Source organism: Pygoscelis adeliae, unplaced genomic scaffold, assembly GCF_000699105.1.
Source record: "Pygoscelis adeliae isolate BGI_AS28 unplaced genomic scaffold, ASM69910v1 Scaffold325, whole genome shotgun sequence".
Taxonomy (NCBI): domain Eukaryota; kingdom Metazoa; phylum Chordata; class Aves; order Sphenisciformes; family Spheniscidae; genus Pygoscelis; species Pygoscelis adeliae.
Genome location: NW_008824769.1, coordinates 73,579 through 92,774, shown reverse-complemented (window position 1 = coordinate 92,774; position 19,196 = coordinate 73,579). Strand labels below are relative to the sequence as shown.

The window sequence follows — 19,196 nt, the reverse complement described above, 5'->3', positions numbered from 1 at the left end:
TTATAAAAAAGATGGCGGCAGACTTTTTAGCAGGGCCTGTTGCAACAGGACAAGGGGGAATGGCTTTAAACTAAAGGGGGGTAGATTTAGACCAGATAGAAGGAAGAAATGTTTTACGCTGAGGGTGGTGAAACACTGGCCCAGGTTGCCCAGAGAGGTGGTGGATGCCCCATCCCTGGACACATTCCAGGTCAGGTTGGACGGGGCTCTGAGCAACTGTTGATATAGTTGAAGATGTCCCTGCCCATGGCAGGGGGCTTGGACTAGATGACCTTTAGAGGTCCCTTCCGACCCAAACTATTCTATGATTCTATGATTCCCTATGTATCAGATTACAGCCATTGTCCTGAGACTTGACACTGGGCAAGACGGACCTTTCATCTGACCCAGCAGAGCTGTTTTGATGTTCTTGTATTAACACTGGAGGAATTTGCTCCTCCTGGGCTGCTACACAGAGGAATAAAACTGTCTTCTGTGCACAGCCACTATTCTGTCGTAAGCTTGCTCTGAATTACATGGCACTGACAGCTACTGAAAGCCTCAGGAGGCTTCCAGATTCAGGGATAAGGAAGACAGCAAACTGTGTAGGAGCCTGATGGGAGTACAGGCACAGAAGCCTTCTCTGGAGAGTTCTGCACCTGCCATGATCCCAGGCTCTGGAAACACCACTAGACAGAGGCAGCTGCGGGGTTAAGTTAACCTTGCCTCTGAGTTTGGGAAGAGGAAACTAGTAAAAGAAGGAATATTTCTGTCAAAAAGAGGGAATCTGTCAAACAAAAGGCCTAATAGTCCCTGAATTCCTCTTCAACACAGAATAAGCCCCAGTTATTTAACCAGTTAACGTCCAGATAAACAGACCGGGACCAAAATCGGGATTCTCACCAATTACACCAGTAAAGGGGCCTCAAAACCAAAACACCTCCCCCCCAAACAACTCTGTGGTTCACACACTTAATCCCTCAGTTCTTAACAGGGGAGTTTGGACCACAAACTCCAAAGGCCTTCAACAATGGAGAAATACACTGCTAAAAACGCACTTCAAACGTTGGTTTAAAGTGCAGTCAACACTTAAGATAATGAGTGGACACTCATAAAGGAGTACTGCCGACTCCGCAGGCACTAGCACAAAGACGTGCTCTTCTCTACGCAGTACTGAGCAGAACAGCCTAGTCTAGGCTTGAGCTTTGCAGAGACTTGATCAGAATATACATCTCTTTCTATAAAGACACCCAAGAGGAAGATGACTAAGACCAATCACGTTTGCACCAGGTGAGGGTTTCCAAGCTATAAACTTTACCGAAGTCATCAAGATACTGATAGCACAACAGAACAGTAGCTTCAACACATACACAAAAATGCAATTTTGAGTGCCTACGTGCAAGGCGGGTCTCATGCAGCAGAAACAGATGCAGTCAATCTCTTGCTTTTACTTTGTTTTCAAAACAAAAAAAAACAGAGCATGCATTTGCTGCCTTAACAGAGTAACATCTCGAATGCCCCTCACTGCACATGAGTCTTACAGTTTTGTATACAGGGAAGACCAGGCACAGGTAAACCAAAGTACAATCACAGCTTGTCAGACACCACAAAGTATAAACAAATGAAGATGCTTTATACCATTCAAGTGTCAATAAATTATATTTTCCACAGAAAACAGAAACTTAGTAACTGTTTGTCAGAAACAATCTAACCATTTATCTAAATTTTAAACAAAAATCTTTGCCTTCAGTGGCAATTCTCAAAATACTGTTTTTTATTTAAGATCAAAGATAGTATGTTATAACCTAAAAAAGCTGCCACTTCATCACCATGAATACACCTGCACTATGTATTTTTCCCATGCAAATGAGCACCCTAACTTGGCCAACAGAGGCTAACGCATCTCATGCTCATTAACGTGGGATACTTTTCCATTCTCTCTTCTTTTTTAGATCTTGCTTTACCAAGCAAAGCCTTCACTGTCCATTAAAAGCTTAATTAAAGAAGCCTTTAGTTCTTAAGCAGGCAAGAATATTAAAAAGCTATCGGTCCAGACCCTAGCACTACTATCGAATATAGTTGTCTCAGAAAAGATGTTGGTTTATCTCCCTTTACCCCTTACCTGCTCTGGACTGAATGGTCCTTCCTGAACAAACATTATGAAGGATTGAGTTGAGCAGTGACCTGGTTGTTCTCTCAGTTTTTCACATGCTTCCTGTGTGGTCACAGATTCTTGCACTATTTCAGCAACAGCACTTTCTACAGATGCAGTGGTATGGGTAGCACAAAGAAATTCAAAAGGCTGTGATGGAGAACAAGTTGCTGCTTGATCTGCTCCCATCACAAATGATGTGTCTGAAGCTACAGGAGTAAGAGATTCCAGTTGGCTTTCCTCAGTTGAAGAAGGTGTATCACTATTCTCACTATTAACCAGCAGCGGCTGACCTCTGTTAGACTGGGGGGTTGAACACGGGCTCTCCACAGGCTCCACTTTCACCATTTCAGCTTTGGGTGATGAATGCATCTCATCAACAATCTGAAACACAGCTTCAAGATTTACTTCCGTCTTCTTGTTTTCATCAGCTGTATTACAAGGCCAGTTAGAGGGCAGAAATTCAGCTGCATAAGGTGACTGCATTGGAGGACTCTGGAAGAAACAAAATACAGTGACTATCAAAAAGTTACAGTGACAGGATGTGTATTGGTTCTGTAAGGCTTTGGAAATGAACCTGAGCAATCAACTGAAGTGTTCGTTTATCCAAAAGCTCGAAAGATTGTCTGTTATTTTCAGTTAAAACAGCAGATTTAATGAAGAAAAAAAAAAAGGCTACTGCTTTGTCTTGTTTTTCATTAACCACCTTACTCTGGCCATGCTTGCTACCCTGGAGAGAAAGGAAGGTTACTTACCGGTAACTGTGTACTCCTTCACATGCATTGTCTGCATACCCTTTGCATTGCAGGTATAAGTATACCCAAGCATTCAAACCAGAGACTTCTAGTCTTAGTAGGACCTGTGGAGGTACATTAGAACCACCCCCTTCACATGCCAGCTACGTGATAGAAACTGATAGAGCAAATCTACCTGCCTTCAGTTCTTCTAAAGCTCAAGCATTCCTGTTGTGTACAAAACCAGCACAAGCCACAAGATTTTTAAGCAAGAGAAAAAGGTACGTATGCTGTAAACGTGCATATGGACAACACAACTTGAGGAACTCACAGTTACTTACCAATAACATCTTTTTCCTCTTCAAGTGATTGTCCATATACGCACCCACACAAGGGGTGATTCCCAGGGATGTTCCAGTCCCAAAATGAATGGGAGTTCAGATACCTATGAAAACAAATACTGTAGAACTGCCCTGTCTGTCACAGCCTCACATCTGGACACTCCTGTCACGACACAGGAGACACACAAATGCACGACTCAAAGCCTACATAAATCTATATAAAAGCCCTATAGATCTTCAGGTCAGATACACTTCTTGGAGAACCTGTAGAGGCTGCCTTTGCCACCACAGAGCAGATCTGAACGCTACTAAAATATTTCACTGTAATGACATCAGAAGATGACAGGACACAGTCAGCAATCCAATGATAATTTTTTTTTAGTAGAATTCATTTAAATCAAAGAACGTTTAAAGCAGAAAAAAGACAATGAAGAGTTTTTCAAAAGCAGCAAGTCCTACCCAAGTTAAATGAAAAATCACATTTTAACAGCCAGTGTCTGTACTGCTATTTCTTCTGGAGATGACTCAGAGTTAAAGGACACTGGGGTAATTTCTTCTGACAAATACGAGTCATATAATGATGCTGAACAGAAACTCAGGTATTCTTAAAATACAGTCTTATTTTGGAAGAGATCTAGTATGAAGTCCTTAGTGCCCAATTATCCTCAGACCTTCTAGCTGAGGTAATGGTTAATAAAAAGCTACTTCCATAGATGAATAAATTAGAGAACAGGAAGCCACAGGATCACCTACTAGGAAAGCCATATCAGATCAAATGCCAGTGAAGGATTTGGTCTCTCAGCAGCATGAACATCAGAAGTCCCTGAAGGAAATACCACAAAGAGATGAGATCCCTTCCTCCGGCTGTATGAAGTCAAGTCCTGTTGAGGATTCATGTAGATGTGCCAGTCTGCAGATAGCCATAAACTTTGGAGGGTGGGGGAAGGAGGGGAAGATAAAACCTGGAATTTGAGAAATTTAGGTTAAGTTAAGCAAAGTCTTTTCATTAAAGGCAAGCCACCTTTATATTTTTATTATATAGGTTTAAACATAGTTCCTTTCATTTTATATTTTTTTCAGTTGCATTTTTTAGAATATTAACAAGGTGTTTCACTTTTGTTGCATTGCTTGTTTATTGTCTTAAGTAGACAGGATTTTAAGTAAGATCTGGGTTACCAAGTCAACTGTCCAGGGATGAGAGCATCCCTGCCAAAAACAAACAAGCAAACAAACCAACAAACAAACCCACACTGCAACTTCTTCTGCCTCTTCTTAGGGAACCTCAGCTTGAAGCTGTTATAACACGTATCACCTTCTTGGATGCACTACAGGATCCTGTACGCGTTTCCAATAGGAGAAAGTGCCCACACAAAGATGCAATTTAAATCCTTCTAGTTTATCTAGAGGAGACGTGACAGACAAGGATGGGAGGGAGGCAGCAATGAAGCAATGAAAAGTGATTAAAGATTGAGAAGTCAGGACTCAAAAGACTAATAGTTTGCTGGTCATTTGAGCTCAAGAGGAAAATGGTCTAATTTAGTAAAAGCGAAACGGAAGCCGGGCATTTCACTTCTAAGATTAGCATAGTGTACACAGGGAGTAAAGCACAAGGAGACCTTTTCAGGGACTGCTAGGACTAAAACAATCTGGCTTGAGTGCTTGGGCAACCATTCAGAAGTAGTTCAGATTCGATTTCATTTTGAAATAACATGGCTGATTATCATTCTTATTACAAATAAAAGCAAACTACTTAGGACTGCTTTTAAGGTCAGGAAAGTTTTTCTTCTTCTTTTTTCTCTCACATTTATTTCTTCCATTTCCAGTTACCTCTTGCTTCAGTTCCACAAGGAAATACTGACAGTTTAATAACAATGCTAATAGCAACAATCAAATAGCGGGGCTGCTAGTTAAAAAAAGGAAAAAATAATAATAATTTAAAAAAATCACTAAAATCCAGTATGTAGACTCGGTTCACACCTATGATAAAGCAGCAGGGAAATACTGCAGCAATGGTTGTGAGTTGCCAGAACTGCTGTTGCAGAAGATAGCAGGAGTTTTCTCTCACAAGACTCATTCCTATCCAAGGATACCGATTCATCACACTGATCCGCATCCCGCTTCAGGAGAACCCAAATGAAAAAGAGCATGAAGCTGTACCTGAGCTCCCAGTTTTGCAACCAATTGTGATGAGAGTGTAATACAAATCTCTGAAACCTTGATTTCAGAAACCCGACAAGAAGAGAGATACCCTAATCAGCCACCATGTCTGGGTATAATCATCTGTATCCCCTTGCCATTCCATGCGGTAATTCTCTGTAGCTTTTTCTGGAGAGCAAACCGCAGGCAGACAGACATTTACTTACTGGCCTTGTCTGCCCATGTTCCAGTCAGGGTCACCTAACAGTTGCAGCAGGTCAGGTGTGTACTGTACAAGCCCAGCAGCTGGCCTCCAAGCCCCAAGAAACTGTACCTGTCTTAATCTCTCCTAAACTTAAGTGATGCTCTCCGCAAGACTCGGTAAGGACTAGCACAAGGTTTTGGCTTACTTGTCCAACAGTGCCTGTTTTTCCTTCTGAGACCACAAAGCACTGTCTGGATCCAACAGAAACAGGGCTGATAATCACCTTGCTGACTGCCAGCGTGCTGATGTGGCTCACTGTCTTCTGGACTGGTCCGGCAGTTTTGTATAGGCTTTGCCAGTGGTATCTAGCAGGCTACAGCGTGATCAAACAGCCTAAAATGCCCTGCAGACCACCCTTCAACAGCATTGCACTGAATTCCTGCAACTGGTGGAAGATATTGAGTGGAACGATACAATGCAAAAGTTCTATTTTTTCTGAAGAACAATAAAAATGCTTAGTCAGCCAGAGATGATTGATTAATTTTACTGCTTTTGAGGATTTGTGCAAGTGGTTACTGATGATCAGTACACAAACAGGGCAGGATGATCAATACTGTAGCTGGCTGGCTGCATCCCTCAGCAGAAGTTTGGGGAAGTAGCTACCCCAGAGCACGCAAAAGGTAAACTGATTATTCCCCACAGCTCAGTGAGAACCCCAGGCAAACTGCTGTCTTCTGTACCATCTGCACAGCCCCTGTCACCCTGTTCCAGGAGAAATGATCTATGCTAGATCTAGACTCAGAAATCTCAGGAAGTCCTGTTGATCCATTCTGTGTGATATTTGTGTTATCCTGCTCAGAGACAGCCAGTTACTGAGCTGGTAAAACTGATCTATGCCACTGCTTGCCTTTGGGCTGCTCACACAGAGGATTACCTTCCAGCAATCTCTGCCCAGAGGTACCAGCAGCTTTTGGCTGGGAGTTCCCTGATTAGAGTTGTGTTATCAAAGCATCCGCTAGTAAGTGGCCTACATCTCTTTTGACTCCACACACTGCCCATGGACTTGCTTCTCCAATTTGGGCAGTGTGTTTATATTATCTTTCCATCTAGCCACAACACCACCCTTGATGATTCCTTTGGAATGATTTGCTATCCCAAACATTGATCTCAGCCTTCCGAGATAAGAAGTTATTTGATTGTGACTTCCCATCACTGAGACTGATCCTCATGTCCTGGATGAAAAAGCAGCTCATGATGAAAGTGAGAGGACAGAGATGCACTGTGTGAAAAATAAATACTAGAGTATCAATGGCATGATTGGCCAGTGGCTATTTATATCCTTACACCAACATATTATCCTGGCCATAACCTGGCCATCTTGGATAAGTTTATATAAAAAAAAATCATGAATAAAAGACAAAGGTTGATATTTGCAAGACAGGAAACTGGATGATCAAGCTTGGGTGCATCAACCCTTTTTCAACATACATAAGCATAACTTGCTTTGCTTGTCCTCTGTGAGGGGAAAAAAAAAGTATATGCATTATGCTGTAATAGAAAAGGAAGCCCTTGCATTTTTACTTCAGATCTTTTGATATTTGATAAGCCAGGCCCTCCAAACAAGGTGCAGTTTCCACCGGAATTATATAAAGCATTAACAGTAAGTACTGTAGTTATCTTTAATAAGACATCTCTGAGGTGGGGCCAATTCCAAAAGTCACCTTAGTTTCTCTCATTCATCAAATGAAACTTAGGACGGCAGAAAGGTGTCTGGGACAAAAAAGTGGAGCAGTATTTTCGTAATGTTAAAGAAACTCTTTTTGTCCAGGCAAGGACATTCTTCAAAGATAAACATATATTCGTTAACTAAAACGAATTCTGGTGAAGTCAGGCAAAAAACTTATATGGAAAAAAACACTCCACTGATGAGGACACCCACTATGCTGCTACCCTGAAACCTAACTTGAATTACAAAACTACCCGTTTCATGTTCAGTGGTTCTTTGAAGTAGATATTCGTAAACCATATTACTTTCACTTTCTCAAGCAGATCAGTTTTCAAATTTATACCCTTCACTCCAGAAGTCCATAAACCTACAGTTCATTCATAGTGTCTCCTCCGCTTTCACCTGATTTCAGTATGCTACACTCACCTGGAAAAAGCTGCAGTGGGTGTACGTCGAAGCTGCAGGACTAGCACAGCCAGTCAGAGGATCTACGGGGGCAGGTGGTGAACAACACTGCAGTGCAGCTGCAAGAATTCAAACACAGCGATCAGACTTCCAGAATTTGTGTTTGGTATGCAGAGTTCTGTTGCTTACTTTGATTAACCATTTCAATCATCACACAGTAAACTAAATTCCAGAAATGTATTATTACCTCCCAACTGATTTTAAGACTGACTTCCTCACCTTAAAAAAATATTTATTCTAATATATGTGTACATATATTAAAAATATATATTGTAAAATTGATATACACACAGAGAAACTTCATAATCACAGTCTTTTGTATCTTAATATCACCTTTTTGACTTGGCTGCTTGACTTTCTCATCACAACATACCACAGAAAGTGGATTCACATAGGAAGAGCCTAGATGTTCATACACACACTCTGAAATTAAACAGTGATTTTATTCTAAAAAGCAGCTTTGTAGATGAGGCAGTATTCTGCAGGTATTGTTTTTTGGTGACATGCAGAGATAATTTAAAAGTAAAGGCATTATTTGCAGGACAGATAATCTTTAAAATCTGCAATCGTTCTGAGAGAGAGAGAAATCCTTGATGAAATCAGATTTAGTCCTATGTTCACAGTAAGTAAATGTAATGAGTATAACTTGAGACAGCAAACAGATCAGATCAATTTATTTGCAATGCTTGACACTTACGTGGGATTTCACATGAGACAGTTGCTACGAAAACCAGTATCATTTTTTAATACCTATACCTATTGCCCCTTTTAATATGATGTTGCTGAATTTTTGTGCAATTTGGAGCCACAAACAGGGGAGCTAAACAACACAGAGAGAGCTAGTGGACATCCTCCTAAAGAAGCATGAGATGTGTATGACTCATGTTACTTCAAAAGCTAATTCTGAGCAACATTATGATGAAATCTGGACATCTTTCATAAGAACATTCTACGACCTGTGAACGTATTACAATTCTGGATATTGCCAAAAACCTAAATGATATCTAGTTTTCACTCACTGGAAACTCCAAAGTATGTTTACAAACCCAAGAAAACCACCAAAGAAAACTTTTGAAGGGCTATTGTAAAAAGAACGCAAGTCAGCAATGACAAAGGAGAAATTTCTTGTAACCTGCTAGAGTGATTCTAAGGAAAAACAAACACATTACACTTCATATTACAAAGAACCTATTTTCTAAGAAAAGAAAAGGAAGGACCTGAAGAGTAAAAGTGCTCGTGAAACAGTAGGTAAGTGTAAAACATTAAGTCCAGATCATATGCTATAAAAAGCTACAAGTAAAATATAAATTACAGTATTCTTACAGTTAGTAGAGCTTACAGCAAAAGCAACTCATTAATCAAACAAATTGTTATGTTTGTAAATCAAAGTGAGAACAAAAATAACTGTAGAAGACTAGACTGATGACCGATTCTGAATGGTTCCAAAACGCAGAACGTTGCATAAAAAGAATGGTTTGCACTCACAAGAACTTCTTTTTGCCAGCTTATAGGCTATGGCAGTGACTGATCTAATAGCAGGAAAAACTGCATCTGTGGAAGTATCACGGGAGACATGAGCGTAGTCTTAACGGTAGTCAGTTAAGAAGCAAATCCACCGTAAAATGGAGGTCAATTTTAGATAAGTACCACTCATCATCCATAGTCACAAAAGGAGAGTCACCATATAGCCCAACAACTTTTTAAATACCACTGAAGAAAGCATTTACTGACAGGCAGCGTCACCAAAAGCGAAGGTGTCGATTCATTTATAATACTTCAAGTCTTCAAATTGAATCAAGATTCAACAAACATACCTGCTTCACTCACATGCTTTTGTCCTACCCTGTTAATTGGAGAGAAGAAATTTCTAAGCTGTTTTGTCCAAGATATAGTTAATCTAGTGATACCCAGAAGAAATTACCAGCTAAAGCACATTCTGTCACCAGCTGTTATGAAATAACTGACAGTGAACACGGATCTCATTTGAATACTAAGGAGACAGGGATGAATGGCATCTTACGGAATAAATGAATATTTACTGAGTAAATTAAGAAAAAGATACAGCCCCGTCCATCAAACAAGATGGATCAGCCTCTAAATAGATTTGGCTTCTGCCAAAAAAGAGACATATTTCTGCCCATACAAGCTACGGATGGAAAATTTCACACGCTCTTTAGGACACAATATGCGGGATATGAGCACTGATTTATGAAAATGGAATTGCTGTCAGTGGGGCTGTAACCAACCCAGCAACGGACCCCTGAGAACAAGCAGAGATCAATGAAGAGCACAGTTCACAGAACAAGGAAAGGACTGAGCGCTCTGCATCACAAGTATTCTTGCACAGAAGTCGAATGACCATATTTCAAACATACTGAAAATACCTTTGGATATCCAAAGAGGTTGCAAAGAAATCAGGCAAAGAAATCAATACTTTTAAAGGAAGTTATTTAGAAGTTTGTTAACAAAAAATTTATAAGCAAATACAAGTTATAAATCTGACAGTTGAATAAGAATAATAGAAGGAAATACAATGGAATAGAGAATTAGTTGACACTGGATAATATATAATAGGCAGGAGTCAACAAGACTTCTTTTTGTTTAAGAGAAGTCACCCTTCACTGCCTTCTTGAAAGACCTCCGGTAGGTAAACAAACATGGATAACTGTGATCTTGCTGATATGATATGTAGATTTCCAAAAAGCTTTTACCAAAGTCATCGTCAGAAACTCTTACGAAAAATGAGCAACAACAGCACGAGAGGGAAGGCTGTACATTTAAAAAAAAAACTGTTTTAAAGATACAACACAGAAGATAGGAATAAATAGTCACTTTTCACAGGTAAGTGAGGTCACCAGTGGAGGTCCCCAAGGACCTGCACTGGAACTCATGCTGCTCATCATTTTAATAAAGTACTTCAAAAATTGAGTGAGTAGTGAGGTGATGCTTGCTGATAATACCAAGTTATTCATGTCAGAAAAGAGCAGTCAACTATGAAGATGTGAAAAAAGAACTCCTTATGGGTTTCCCAAAGCCACCACCCACCAAATAAAGCTCTGCACTTCGGAAAAATAAACTAATTTCACACAGAAAATGATGGGTTCTTAGCTGTCAATCAATAATCAGGAACTAGGTCTTGGTATTATAGTAGATAGTTTCAGGAAGATATCAGCTTGACACTCAGCAGCTGTCAAAAAGACCTCCAAAGTCACAAATGAAACAATCAGATTGTTCGGAAATAATACAAAAGGGAACAGAGAATTAAACAGGGACATTATTACTCCATTGTATAAATCCATGATGCACCCATACCTTGACCACCATGTATATTGTTGGACTCTACATCTCAGTAAGAACAGAACAGGTTACAGGGAAGGCGACACGGATGATGTACAGAACACTTTCCTGAAGGAACAGCTAAGTGGGGCAGGACTCTCCATTCTAGAGAAAATGCAACTGAAGGAACTAAGATAGAAGTATTTAAAATCACGAATGGTGCAGTGAGAGGGATAAGGATATAGACACATTCACACAAAAACCAAATGGAGATTTAATGAATATGCAGTAGTGTCAAAAGAGACAAGAGAAGGTGGCTCTTTGCACAAAATGCAATCAAGCTGTGAAATGAAGTCCTTGTCATGATGTCATATATGCCACAAGTCTACATTGGTTGGGAGAAACAGACAAGTTCATGGAAGCGAAATCCACTGAGGGCTATTAAATACAACTCGTGTTATGGTTCATTAATTCCCGGAGCCCACACTGTTGGAGTGTTTAGGAAAAGCATCAGTCCATGCTTGCTCTACTCCTGCACTCCTCCTTGGGCACTACTGTCAGAGGAAATGATGAGCTATATGGACATTTGGTCTGATCAAGGCTAGTGTTCTTATCTCCAAAGCAGAGAACTACTCATTGGAGAATTATTGAGGCATTCACTAAACCCTGTTTTCTCAACAGTGGAAAAACTGGATGAATTGTATAAAAATAAGCACGTGGAATTTAGCTGGAGAGATGACAATACTAACATCACATTCTTATATACATCTTCTTCCTCTTGAGACAATATTATTTTGTGGGGTCTCAATGTTTCAACAGAGAAGAACAAATCAATCATAATCTTTGCTGAAGACACGAAGGCTACAGCTCTACCAGTAAACTAAACGCATCCAGACCCATTCTCTGGCACAGAGTCTGTTGATACTATTAAAATCTCTTACTCTTCCAAGTCAAAACAGCCACATCCAAAGAGCCTGTTGGGAATGGTCCCAAGCCCACGCCAACCGCTGAACTAAGCACAGCACTTCTGGGGGAGAGTGCTAACCGGGCGAACGATCTAATGATAGAACTGATCTAGACATCCTGGCAAAGTCTAATACAGTAGCATGGACACAGACAGCTATGCTTGAGCTCAGCCATGGTTTTAGCAAAGATATATCTTGCCAAATGTATCTGGCAGTTAGAACCTAAATATAAATAAAATCTAAGAACATCAAAAAGCTCCATGCTTACAGTTTGATGTGTACACATTTGTACTGCATGCTTTTTACAGGTTCCAGTACTACATGCAAGCTCAGGAAAGCTGGAAGCCCAAAAATAAACGCAAACCAAATACGACCAGCAGCAGAACTTTTCCAGGCTTGAACAACCATCATAATTTCTCCAAAGGTCTGCTGGAAATCGAAGGAACACACGTATCATCTCTATGCATTCAAGACAGCAACAGACATTAATAAGGGTTATTATCAGCTCAGCTGGGCCAAAGGGCATAGGCTGACACTCCAGCATCTTCCATTCCACTCGAGCACGCACTACATGGGAAATACCAAGGAAGAACCTTAAGATCATCCTTTCAGTGTGAACTTATCATGTCAGGTCCAAAAGTTATGCCTAAGAGAAGCTAGTAACTCATCAGACAACTGGGTCAACAGTACTCAAAGCTGTGCAGGAAATTAGGGAATGCAGCTGTGCCTGTTCCTGCCAGGTCAATGAACACATCGGAATGGGCCTGGATACAAAAAATATGCCAGCTCCGATCCTTTACCAACCAAAATGAAGATGATACGCAAGGTCTCTTCAATAAGGGAAAATAGGCAAGACAATGTTCTTTGAACTTAGACACTGTGGTGGGATTAATTGCCTTACTGTTACAGAGACTCAGATGCCTAGCAGTTGTCAACTCTCCGCACAGTCAATGAACAAATAGGCGCATCAGAAAGAAATGAATTGTCTTCCAAAGGCATACGTCTAAGAAAGTTGGAATGACTCAACCTCTGGGAGGTGCCTGTTTCTCTCTACTGACTATATATGTAATCCAGATGACAAGCCCAGGCATATACAACTAACTATTATACATTCAGATGAATCTTAGGCAAGATGAATCCTACAACTAGTTTTACAAGTGCATTACTAATGCATCTAGTCTGCTTTTCTCAAGGGAAAATATGGTGTTATTCATGCTGTGTTAAAACAGATGTTTTCAGCTGCTCATTTAAGAATCCCCTTCTGACCATGTGAATTTTAAGCCTTACATACAAAGAAAATGATTTATCTTAACAGAGGGCGTATCATTCAGAATAACATGACTAATCCTAAGCTACCACTCACCAGAAAGGTTATCATATGTAAATGAACCCTACAGCCACGGAGGTATTCAAAAGGCATGACTGGACTTGCAATGTCAGGTGGCACCAATAACTAACATTTCTCACATAGTCTCCTTGACTGATTTTTCATTATTAGGATACTCTCTGATAATAAAGCTTCACTGCATTTATTTGATGCAATCCTCCTACTATCAAAGGTTTTGCAGATAGTTGAAAGCAAACAGAACTAAATCCTTAAAATGATTATGGTCTAATGCTAGCGGGAAAAAAGATCCAGATGAGCAGCTTTTATTTTACTGCCCTTTCAATAAGAATCATAATGAAAAACCAGGGAAATCTTTTTGTCGCTGAAGTTAACAAACAAGTTTGAATATACATAAATCTTTTGGCAAAGTTCTACTTTGATTTAATTTAATGGGACTTCAAAAGTGAAATGAAAAGAGTCAAGAATAAGACCAAACATATATTCTTTAGTCCCCTCACTTATGAAATACATATTTTAAGATTAACTATCACTTTCCACATAAGCTAATCTCGGTGCGGTGCTCTCAAGATGAAGGAAAGCAGACTTCTTCATGTGGACGTATGAAGAAATAAGCTTTCAGCATTCTCTATGTTATAATATACAGAAGAAAGGATAGCGGAGAGATTAAGAGATACACAGGAACAGAAGTAAAAACACTGAGACAGTCCTAAGTGACAGTGAAAATTACAAGATTTATAGTACTCTCTAGTGAAATGTTGAACTTATCTTCTCAGAAGTACTAATGAATTCATTGGAATTTTCAAAAGCCTCAGATTCCGTAAGTTTCTCTATTTTAGTTTGAATTACACCTTAATTTTTGTACCTTGCAAAATTTGGTATGCTTTCATCATGCTCTCCCCCCCACCTCCTGCCCTGGAAGATTTTACCTGTATAACATAGCCAATTTGTTCTTTAAACTTTTATAATTTCAGTGAAGGAAACGAGCGTCATCCAGTTACAGAGATCTACACATTCATGTCTAAATCTACGCTAGTCTCCCTCAACTCCTCTACAGTCAGTACTGCAAAACAGGCACTTCAGGACATGAGCAATCTCACCCCAAGACAAACTCTAAACCAGGCTATATGAATCGCACCCTAGAGATGCCCAGTTCCTTCCCTTGACTAGAGAAGAGGTCTGGGGGACTAGTTGAGATATAGACATCTAAAATTCATTATGATGAATTTCTGCCTATGCTCTGTAACCGATAGAAACATGAAGCGGGGACCATGTCCCACCTTAAGCAGGTATTCTGGATGAGGCTTTGAGCAACCTCATCTAGTGGAAGGTGTCCCTGCCCATGGCAGCGGGGTTGGAACCACATGATCTTTAAGGTCCCTTCCAACCCACACCATTCTGTGATTCTATGATTCTCAGGACACCCTGCTCGTGGGAGGAGACTTAATAGTTTGCAGCTGGTAATGCAGGCTCCAACCACCGCAGTGATCTTTGTAAGTAGCACGGGGCAAGGAGCATATGGCAAAAGCTGCCTGTCTCTTAAACATTTAAGAGTGTCCACAAGAAACACCTAGCTCCTCAGAATCCTTCCTTGACAAAATGATGTTATGGAAACTAGTGATTATTGTCCAAAACGTTCTCAGCAGAGGTCTCAGAAGACACGCACAAAAGATGTGAAGACTTCACTGTGTACTTGGAGAAAGACAGCAGCCATCACATGTAGGATTTCTGAACAGGGATATCTATCTTAGTGAAGGTGCAGCTGCCAAGGGAGGAACAGGCAGAAGGAAAGGATAATAACTGAGCTTTAGTTTGTTCGTGGAAAGAGTCACTATGTTCTGAGTTTCAGAAGTTTTAGGGAAATTAAAAAAAAAAACAAACAAACCACACCACCAGCCCCAAAAAAATAACCTATCACGTGATTTTTCCAATTCAAGGTAAGAGCAAGGAAAAGAACAATAATTTGCTTCAACTTCTGTTCTGAAGAATAAAAACACTTAAGTAAGGCTGAAAATTTTAGCAGAAACATTTTAGACAAAAGAAAGGAGTCAAGACTTCTGTACTTTCTAGTCTTCAGTGCATAAAAAAATACAACGTAAAGAAGCTAAGCAAGAAAAAAAACATATGACAATAGTATGAGCAGAATGAAATATTCTACACAATATTTTGACTGATCTTTGACTTTAAAAACTTAACCTGGGAAAACATGAGACCAAGGACTAGTATACTACTTTTCAACAAGTTCTCAGTGCTTTAGTATCATTGTCCTAGTTTTGCTTAATTAAAAAGAATATGAAAGTTAGCCTAACACTGACTAGTTGTGGACAAATGTTTTTCTCCTCGCCCTTTAACCTCAACAGAGAGGCTATCTGGAAAATCACCAGGGGACGCTCAAAATCTGGAGGAAGGACAGGAATACCAAACAGAAAATCTTTTTGCTTTAAAGGTCTCTCTCTTCTTTTTAGACTTTACACTTTCTATCTAATTCTCACTTGAGATATACACGACAGAGCATTGCAGAAAAATATTTAAAAGTATCACTTTCAAATATCTTTTTGAAAAGCAAGTGCAGAAATTTTTTTCGTACCTGTTGGATAGTAGGCCTGCGAGTACTGCACTGAAGATGCATAGCTGCTGTATTTTGGAAGGGAAGTGGCAATGGTTTGAGACCCTTGCTGAAGCGGCAGAAGAGAGGTAACAGGCTGGAGTGTGTATGTGACCTCTGTTGGAAACCTTTGGAGTACCGGAAAGGCAACCCTTTTATTTGGAAAAGTTGAGGAAGCCTCATGCCCTGGAAGCAACCCAAGAGAACCCTGCCACGCTCTGGAATCCGGGACTGGAGTCCGATCTAAACCTTCCGTTGGTAAAGTGCCGTGGTTCTGGGATGAGGTCGGTATGTAGGAGTAAGGAAGGAAACTGTCTCGATGATAAGGTTGATGAAACTGTCCTACACTCAGCAATCCTGCAGTGGGTACAAAATAAAGTGAAACAAGTGTTAAGGAAAAGAGTTTTCACAGGCAATGAAAGGCAACATGAGGAGCCAAGGCTCTACAGCATTATTTGGGATAACACCCACATACCTTTGCTCCAATGTACTTAATCCAGAATGCATATGGCATATCCATATGCATATGGCATATGCCATATCCAGTGGCATATTAGTGCAGTGCCAACGCACAGCTGTCTGTGTAGCATTCAATCTCCTTAAACTTACAGTAACAAGTTATCAGTATTTAGAGATGTGCTATAAATCAAAATGCGTAGCAACTTACCAAACCAAACCAAACCAAAGTAATTTAGAAAGTAGTGTGTTAAATCAGACAATATGTTAAAAAAAAAAAAGGGAAATCATAAAGCAAGACTTTACCAAACTCCAATGTTGACAGCTCACAGTGTCAAAATCCTCCAAGTGACTTTGAAAGTACTTTATGACAAGTCATTTGTCAAGAAAAAAAAATCAAAGCCAACTTTTTTCCAGTCACCTCAACTAGTTCAGTTTAGAGTAAAATATCCCAAACTTTGCCATTTTGTTATTTCTTAGGTATTCCTTTTATTCTTCTCTTAGTTTCCTCTCTTAGTCAGTTATTATTTCATGAAATGGTATTTGCTCCTATACCATGACAGCTCTATTTCTGTTAGAGGTTTTGGTGACTTTGTTGAAACACTGACAGTAACACCGAAAACACCTGTGCTCATCGAATTCCTAAAAGAACTACTGCATTTGTGACTTTTCCGCAGGGTTGTATATAGCCATGCTAATTACAAGTTTCAAGATAGTTTACGTCAGTAGGGTTTATCTAGAAGCCAGGCTTTCTCAGACCTGTAGTTCCCAGTTCTCACTCTAAAGGACTTTTTGAAAAAATAGCCTCATGTTTACCTCTTTCACTCCTCTGATGGGAACTAATTCAAGAAATGGGTAACATACAGTCATTATTCTGCAAGTCCATATTAAATCATTAGGAATCGCTAAATAAATACCACCTGGCCCTGAAAATTTATTAAGAGTTAATGTATAGGACTGTTTATTTCCTGTTCAGCATTTTTACCACATATAAACAGAGAATGAGCAGAGGTATGAGAATTCCTTTGTCTGTATTTTACTTTTGGATAGGGAAATTAAGACTGTCTAGTTTTAACACATAAGACACCACAGGATGCCAAGTTACAAAGCCTCAGTTGCTTCACAGGAATTGTTCCTGGATGTTTAACACAGAGTTACATGTTGCAAGACATTTGGAACAGATGACGCTTTGCAAACAATAATATCTTTTATCTGTCAAATTACCTCACATTTACAGCAAAGACATGCCCCTAAATAGTCAGTACAGAGTGCACAGCCCGTCAGAACTCGACTGCATATACAACCCGATGTTTTCCTTGTTCTTTCTGTCTTTCTAGAAACTGAGACTCCTAGAGCAAAAGCTGTCTAAAACTGCACCCATAAAAACAGAGGCCAAAAAATTAAAAGGCTATTATCTTTCTTAGCATTTACTCTACCAATGGCCTGCATTACATCAGTCAGACCAGATTTCATTGAAGAAGTCTGTAATGACTCATCGCAGTCTTAACAATGTTAACACCAAATCTTTAATTTAAATGCTTCCTAGCCTCGGTATTGAAATAAGTTCCTTCCCTTCTCAAATGCTTCATTTTGTTTTCTTGGTATTACAGGTGTAGCTCCACACACATCGTAGAAAACACCACATGAATTCGATGACAATTCCTACTCTGAAACAGTAACCAACAATAAGTACTGTGATATCCTACTCTGTTCTAAATGCGGGCTGGTGCTGCAGGAAGCAGTACCACCAACTGCTTCTCCCCTTCTCCTGGTCGCGCGGTCCTGCCACTTCTCCCGCACCGAGCCTTACAGCTCTGCACCCACGCGGTGCATCACCCTGGCCCCAGAGCCAGCCGCAAAAAGGCCGCTCGAGTCTTCTCCTCAGATCATTGTGCCTAACCAACACAGCTGCTGCAAGGAAGGTGATGGTTAACAGGGGACCGAGGGAATGGGAAGTAGGGCTGCCCTTCTGGTAGCAGCCCACAGTTCAATCAGACTAAGAGCTTTGCAAAACAAGATATTCACATCTTCCTTACACAGCATCAACTACAGTGCACTCAAGCTTATATGGAATTTGTGGAATAATCCTCTGAGAGCTCAGACTTGTCTTGGAAAACTCAGATCCCCTCAAGGAGGGTTAGAAAGAAAGAAAACATGTTCTGGGGCTCTTTAACAACATTATTTTCTATTTAGCTCACACCTACTCATTCAATCCTCTTTAAAAACTATCTAGCTTGCAATTCTTTTTCAGGAGACAACCGACAGGAATCTCACTACCAGGTCTTTTCTCCTTTGTACAAAACTGACAGGATGCTCTAGTTGTCATTTCACATGACCCATCACTTCACACAGATTTAATGAGATCTTATTAAGCATCCCTACTGACGGGCAAGGAGGAGTAACATTCATCTGGTAAAGCTGTGCCAGCTCCACAGAGATTGCGTGAGGGTGTTCTCAGTGTAGTCCACAACAGGGACTGTATTGTACTCTACAGGCAGACTGAAACACATGCAAATCATGTTACCCATGCTTACTGGCAGCAGACCTACCCGCATGAAGAACAACCGTTTTCCTACACCGGGTGAACTGAGCAGCCACCAGCAAGGACAGGTAAACCTCCTCCCTCAGGGGAGTGCCGATTTTCAAACCCCATGCCACCCAGCGCTTCTCAAACCCACCACGGCCCCACATGGCCCACCCCACCTCACCAGGCCTGTCAGCCTTGCCGAGCGTCGAGGGCGGCAGCAGCGGGTCCCCGTGCAGCGACATGCCGAGCAGCTGCTGGAAGCGGTTGGGCGGGCGGCTGGTCAC

General features: G+C 40.5%; 1 protein-coding gene across 1 annotated transcript in view; it reads right to left on the bottom strand.

Annotated features, from left to right (window-relative positions):
- Positions 1–19,196, bottom strand: part of HSF5 (heat shock transcription factor family member 5) — a gene marked incomplete at its 5' end in the record, with an annotated part of 24,855 nt that extends 5,659 nt beyond the window's left edge. Inside the window, 4 exons of the mRNA XM_009323619.1 lie at positions 2,102–2,626; positions 7,700–7,797; positions 15,912–16,286; positions 19,094–19,196. Of these exons, the coding sequence (XP_009321894.1) occupies positions 2,102–2,626; positions 7,700–7,797; positions 15,912–16,286; positions 19,094–19,196 (1,101 nt within the window). The remainder of the gene's footprint in view (positions 1–2,101; positions 2,627–7,699; positions 7,798–15,911; positions 16,287–19,093) is intronic.